This window comes from Entelurus aequoreus, linkage group LG21, assembly GCF_033978785.1.
Source record: "Entelurus aequoreus isolate RoL-2023_Sb linkage group LG21, RoL_Eaeq_v1.1, whole genome shotgun sequence".
NCBI lineage: Eukaryota > Metazoa > Chordata > Actinopteri > Syngnathiformes > Syngnathidae > Entelurus > Entelurus aequoreus.
The window spans coordinates 6,699,320-6,706,819 of NC_084751.1; the positions used below are offsets into that span (position 1 = coordinate 6,699,320).

Genomic DNA, 7,500 nt, shown 5'->3' on the forward strand with positions numbered 1-7,500 from the left:
AGGAAGGAGGACAGTTCAAAGAAGGAGGACACTTCAAGGAAGGAGGACACTTCAAGGAAGGAGGACAGTTCAAGGAAGGAGGACAGTTCAAAGAAGGAGGACACTTCAAGGAAGGAGGACAGTTCAAGGAAGGAGGACACTTCAAGGAAGGAGGACAGTTCAAGGAAGGAGGACAGTTCAAGGAAGGAGGACACTTCAAGGAAGGAGGACAGTTCAAAGAAGGAGGACACTTCAAGGAAGGAGGACAGTTCAAAGAAGGAGGACACTTCAAGGAAGGAGGACAGTTCAAGGAAGGAGGACAGTTCAAGGAAGGAGGACACTTCAAGGAAGGAGGACAGTTCAAGGAAGGAGGACACTTCAAGGAAGGAGGACAGTTCAAGGAAGGAGGACACTTCAAGGAAGGAGGACAGTTCAAGGAAGGAGGACACTTCAAGGAAGGAGGACAGTTCAAAGAAGGAGGACAGTTCAAGGAAGGAGGACAGTTCAAGGAAGGAGGACACTTCAAGGAAGGAGGACAGTTCAAGGAAGGAGGACACTTCAAGGAAGGAGGACAGTTCAAGGAAGGAGGACACTTCAAGGAAGGAGGACACTTCAAGGAAGGAGGACACTTCAAGGAAGGAGGACAGTTCAAGGAAGGAGGACACTTCAAGGAAGGAGGACACTTCAAGGAAGGAGGACACAAGAGTGGGATCACGCTCGTTATCGGCCACCCGCTGTGGGCGTGACCAGCTCGTGCCCACCGGGCGCCCGATGACCTTTTTACGCTCGTTAGCAGCGTGAAGATGACAGGTGGGCTCGTTAGCAAGATGGTCGCCTGAAGCCGCATGTTCTCCCAGAAAAGCATCACTTTGTTGATGACATCACTTCCTGCTGCTGGACATGTTTTAATTAGAAGAAAGATCAGCGGAAATAACCCCCCCCCGCCCCCCGCCCCCACCATGTGACTGTACGCCAGGGGGAGGAGTCAGAGTAATAATATCATGCTTGATGTACTCTGTAAACACACATGTACATTTTACACACATATAAAAACAAAGATGTACATTTTACAGTAAAACACACACATGTAAAAACAAAGATGTACATTTTACAGTAAAACACACACATGTAAAAACAAAGATGTACATTTTACAGTAAAACACACACATATAAAAACAAAGATGTACATTTTACAGTAAAACACACACATGTAAAAACAAAGATGTACATTTTACAGTAAAACACACACATGTAAAAACAAAGATGTACATTTTACAGTAAAACACACATGTAAAAACAAAGATGTACATTTTACAGTAAAACACACACATGTAAAAACAAAGATGTACATTTTACAGTAAAACACACACATGTAAAAACAAAGATGTACATTTTACAGTAAAAAACACACATGTAAAAACAAAGATGTATATTTTACAGTAAAACACACACATGTAAAAACAAAGATGTACATTTTACAGTAAAACACACACATGTAAAAACAAAGATGTACATTTTACAGTAAAACACACATGTAACAACAAAGATGTACATTTTACAGTAAAACACACACATGTAAAAACAAAGATGTACATTTTACAGTAAAACACACACATGTAAAAACAAAACAAAGATGTACATTTTACAGTAAAACACACACATGTAAAACAAAGATGTACATTTTACAGTAAAACACACACATGTAAAAACAAAGATGTACATTTTACAGTAAAACACACATGTAACAACAAAGATGTACATTTTACAGTAAAACACACACATGTAAAAACAAAGATGTACATTTTACAGTAAAACACACACATGTAAAAACAAAGATGTACATTTTACAGTAAAACACACACATGTAAAAACAAAACAAAGATGTACATTTTACAGTAAAACACACACATGTAAAAACAAAGATGTACATTTTACAGTAAAACACACACATGTAAAAACAAAGATGTACATTTTACAGTAAAACACACACATGTAAAAACAAAACAAAGATGTACATTTTACAGTAAAACACACACATGTAAAAACAAAGATGTACATTTTACAGTAAAACACACATGTAACAACAAAGATGTACATTTTACAGTAAAACACACACATGTAAAAACAAAGATGTACATTTTACAGTAAAACACACACATGTAAAAACAAAGATGTACATTTTACAGTAAAACACACACATGTAAAAACAAAACAAAGATGTACATTTTACAGTAAAACACACACATGTAAAAACAAAGATGTACATTTTACAGTAAAACACACACATGTAAAAACAAAGATGTACATTTTACAGTAAAACACACACATGTAAAAACAAAACAAAGATGTACATTTTACAGTAAAACACACACATGTAAAAACAAAGATGTACATTTTACAGTAAAACACACACATATAAAAACAAAGATGTACATTTTACAGTAAAACACACACATGTAAAAACAAAACAAAGATGTACATTTTACAGTAAAACACACACATGTAAAAACAAAACAAAGATGTACATTTTACAGTAAAACACACACATGTAATAACAAAACAAAGATGTACATTTTACAGTAAAACACACACATGTAAAAACAAATGTGTGATGAATCGTTTGAATTTGGCCGCCTCCCACAAATGCTAAACCAAGGGTCAGATTGTCTGTTGTTAAAAAACCAGGAACTGTTGGTCGTGTTAGTCTGTTAAATGTGGACTTGCAGTGACTGCCAAGTTCAGACTTCAGGTCTGGCTACTGTTCTACCTTCTATTATTAATGAGGATCAAAGCAGGAACAGAACCTCTTTTTCTAATCTTTGAAGTCTTTTCAAAAATATTGTAAAATGTTCCCGACCCTCCCACTGAAGAGGAAGTGATGTCATTGGATGCTGAAAAGGCATTTGACCGAGTGGAGTGGAACTATTTGATGTCCTGGAGAGATTTGGCTTTGGTAACAGTTTTATTTCATGGATAAAGTTCCCATATTTATGTCCTGAGGTCTTGGTCAGGACTAACAATATTCAGTTCTTTACTGTTCCACATGGCAGGGCTGCCCCCTGAGCTCATGGCTTTGTGCCACGGACTCTATGTAGACACCATGTGCAGGTCAGGTGACCTCCTTCTGTACGTCTCCACCTCGGTCTCCACCTCGGTCTCCACCTCGGTCTCCACCTCGGTCTCGGTCTCCACCTCGGTCTCGGCTGTACTCTCCAAGCTTTTGGACATGTCTCTGCTTACAAGTTGAACTTGGCTAAAAATGAAATATTGCCTATAAATTCTGCTGCTAAGAAATATCCTCTGCACAATTTGTCTTTTAAAATTCCCTCACAAAGTTTCACATAATTGAGTGTCCGGGTCACCCAGACGCTTGTTGTCCAGAATCCAGGGAGACTTTGATCCAGGGAGATTTATGTCCTGTGGCTCGTGAAAGTACTTCCGCAATTTTCCTTTTGGTTCCAGTGTATACCACTTGTTCCCTCTCAGTCCTTTATCGTAAATTACATCTTAGCCTTCATTTGGAATATAAATAGTCCCAAGTTACGTAAACAATATTTACATAGACCCTAATCGTCAGGAGGATTAGCACTACCAAACTTCAAGTTTTACTGGCGGGCCACCAACATTAGAATTCTAAATATTGGCTGCAATATGAAGCATCGCCCCCCTGTGTTGAAGCTGGTTATGGAGGCTAACTCACCTAGACCAGTATCTCCTAGTTCACACTCCCATTCACTCTTAAACAAAAAATCCAATCTTAAAAACCTCATTTAGCATTTGGGTCCAGTTGAAGCACTATTTTGGTTTACTAACTATTTCTAGTCTTGCAGCCCTCACTGCTAATCGTGCTTTCCCGCCCTGTCTTGTCCATAGAGCCTTTTCAGATAGTCCGTCAGGGGATCCACAACATCAAACATCTTTTAACTCTTTCCAGCAACTTTGTCAGACCTTTTCACTCCCTAGTCCACACCTTTTTCAGAGATCTGCAGTTGTGTTGGTCGCACTGTTCCCAGGTCTCCAGATTTACTGACTGACCCACTTTTAGATGCTTTGTATGACCCCCTTCTGACTTTAAAAGGATCAATTACACGTAATTATAATCAAAAGCAATGTTTACGCCCTGAGTCTCTGACTGCAATGAAGTCACTTTGGGAGGGTGACTGAGGAGAGACCCGATCTGAGGAGAACTGGACCGAGATTTGAAGTGGAGTTCCTAAGTCTTGTATTTGTGCGACACACAGCCTTATTCAAAGCCAGCTGGGACTTGGTACTTGGTCCACCAAGGTCTGTCTGGCCAAGATGGATGACAGAATACCATGTGATCGTGTCCCCAGCTAACTTAGTACATACTGTATGTTCTAACTTAGTACATACTGTATGTTCTAACTTAGTACATACTGTATGTTCTAACTTAGTACATACTGTATGTTCTAACTTAGTACATACTGTATGTTCTAACTTAGTACATACTGTATGTTCTAACTTAGTACATACTGTATGTTCTAACTTAGTACATACTGTATGTTCTAACTTAGTACATACTGTATGTTCTAACTTAGTACATACTGTATGTTCTAACTTAGTACATACTGTATGTTCTAACTTAGTACATACTGTATGTTCTAACTTAGTACATATGTTTTTGCTCCGCCCATCCCATGGCAGTTAGTGGACTGACACTTACTTGGTAATGATTGAACAGAGTCCTGGAAGTGGACTATTTGGGGTGGCCCTCTGTCATCTTCTCCCTGCCATCCCTAAATAAACTGCTGGCGTTCACTACTTTGTTGGCGAGAAGACTCTTAGACTACGTTTACACTGCAGGCCCAAGTGGCCCAAATCGGATTTGATTGTTCACACTGCAAGTCAAATGTGATTTTTATCAGACGCCAGTGTAAACGCGCATAGGCCCCAATGTTCCAATGTGACCCTAATGTGGTCCCAATGTGGTCCCAATGTGGCCCCGATGTGGTGCCAATGTGGTCCCAATGTGGTCCCAATGTGGCCCCGATGTGGTGCCAATGTGGTCCCAATGTGACCTTAATGTGGTCCCAATATGGCCCCAAACTGGTGCCAATGTGATGCCAATGTGGTCCCAATGTGGTCCTAATGTGGCCCCAATGTGGTCCCAATGTGGTCCTAATGTGGTGCCAATGTGGACCCAAATGTTCCAATGTGACCCCAATGTGGTCCCAATGTGGCCCAGATGTGGTGCCAATGTGGTCCCAATGTGGTCCCAATGTGGCCCCAATGTGGTCCCAAATTGGTTCCAATGTGACCCCAAAGTGGCCCCAATGGCCCAATGTGACCCCAATGTGGTCCCAATGTGGACCCGATGTGGTGCCAATGTGGTCCCAATGTGACCTTAATGTGGTCCCAATATGGCCCCGATGTGGTGCCAATGTGATGCCAATGTGGTCCCAATGTGGTCCTAATGTGATGCCAATGTGGCCCCAATGTGGTCCCAATGTGGTCCTAATGTGGTCCCAATGTGGGCCCAAGTGTTCCAATGTGACCCCAATGTGGTCCCAATATGGCCCCAATGCGGTGCCAATGTGGTCCCAATGTGGCCCCAATGTGGTCCCAATGTGGCCCCAATGTGGCCCCAATGTGGTCCCAATTTGGTTCCAATGTGGCCCCAAAGTGGCCCCAATGTGGTCCCAATGTGGCTCCAATGTGGTCCCAATGTGGCACCAATGTTGTCCCAATGTGGTTCCAATGTCGGTCCAATGTGGTCCAAATGTGGTCCTAATGTGGTCCAAATGTGGTCCTAATGTGATTCCAATGTGGTTCCAATGTGGCCCCAATGTGGTCTTAAGGTGGTCCCAATGTGGCCCCAATGTGGTTGTAATGTGGTCCCAATGTGGTGCCAATGTGCTCCCAATGTGGTTTCAATGTGGTCCCAATGTGATTCCAATCGGATTCAGGACTACCTCCTGAAGTGGTCTGAATCCGATGCCAAAAGATCAGATTTGATCACTTTGGAGCGTTTAGACTGGCAACAACAATCAGATCTGTGTCACTTGAAGGCAAACAAAATCAGATTTGGTGTCAGTGTAAACGTGGCCATTGTGGTCACTTGGAAGCTGCAGCGCCTCCTTGCCACACCTTCTAGCCACACCTCCTAACCACACCTTCTAGCCACACCTCCTAATCACACCTCCTTGCCACACCTCCTTGCCACACCTTCTAGCCACACCTCCTAACCACACCTCCTTGTCACACCTCCAAGCCACACCTCCTTAAGTTGAGCATAAAGTATAATACTATGATATTAGTTGTAATGAAATTGTAGCGGGCCTAAAGTTGACCCCGCCCCCTCGCACCACACACGACCTTCGCAAAAACCACGCCATGTTTGCTCCTTCACGCTTTTCACACGCTCAGGGGCGTGTCTTGGAGCCATGATGCCCCGCCCCCCCCATGTGTTGAGACGGGTCACATTTGGACCACGACATCGAGGATGAAGGTGATGATGATGATGAAGGTGACCCACCTGAGACACAGGAAGAGGAAGAAGGCGACGAGCAGCGCCAACATGGAGATGCAGTGACCCAGGAAGTTGATGATGACCGCGATCTGGTAGTGGAGCTTTCCTTTCTTCTGCAACACATGACAACACACCCAGCCAATCAGGAGGAGACATCACCGTGATGCAGCCAATCAGGAGGAGACATCACCGTGATGCAGCCAATCAGGAGGAGACATCACCGTGATGCAGCCAATCAGGAGAGAGACATCACCGTGATGCAGCCAATCAGGAGGAGACATCACTGTGATGCAGCCAATCAGGAGGAGACATCACCGTGATGCAGCCAATCAGGAGAGAGACATCACCTTGATGCAGCCAATCAGGAGGAGACATCACCGTGATGCAGCCAATCAGGAGAGAGACATCACCGTGATGCAGCCAATCAGGAGGAGACATCACTGTGATGCAGCCAATCAGGAGGAGACATCACCGTGATGCAGCCAATCAGGAGAGAGACATCACCGTGATGCAGCCAATCAGGAGGAGACATCACCGTGATGCAGCCAATCAGGAGAGAGACATCACTGTGATGCAGCCAATCAGGAGGAGACATCACTGTGATGCAGCCAATCAGGAGGAGACATCACCGTGATGCAGCCAATCAGGAGGAGACATCACCGTGATGCAGCCAATCAGGAGGAGACATCACTGTGATGCAGCCAATCAGGAGGAGACATCACCGTGATGCAGCCAATCAGGAGAGAGACATCACCGTGATGCAGCCAATCAGGAGGAGACATCACCGTGATGCAGCCAATCAGGAGGAGACATCACCGTGATGCAGCCAATCAGGAGGAGACATCACTGTGATGCAGCCAATCAGGAGGAGACATCACTGTGATGCAGCCAATCAGGAGGAGACATCACCGTGATGCAGCCAATCAGGAGGAGACATCACCGTGATGCAGCCAATCAGGAGGAGACATCACCGTGATGCAGCCAATCAGGAGGAGACATCACCGTGATGCAGCCAATCAGGAGAGAGACAT

The 7,500-nt window shown here is 43.8% G+C and overlaps 1 protein-coding gene across 2 annotated transcripts in view; it reads right to left on the minus strand.

Moving 5' to 3' along the window:
- Window positions 1–7,500, minus strand: part of crhr1 (corticotropin releasing hormone receptor 1) — a 62,234-nt gene that overhangs the window by 17,368 nt on the left and 37,366 nt on the right. Inside the window, exon 7 of one of the 2 annotated variants that reach the window (XM_062030633.1) lies at window positions 6,476–6,582. In XM_062030633.1, coding sequence (XP_061886617.1) covers window positions 6,476–6,582 — 107 coding nt within the window. The remainder of the gene's footprint in view (window positions 1–6,475; window positions 6,583–7,500) is intronic. The other variant, XM_062030632.1, reaches the window with a different exon arrangement.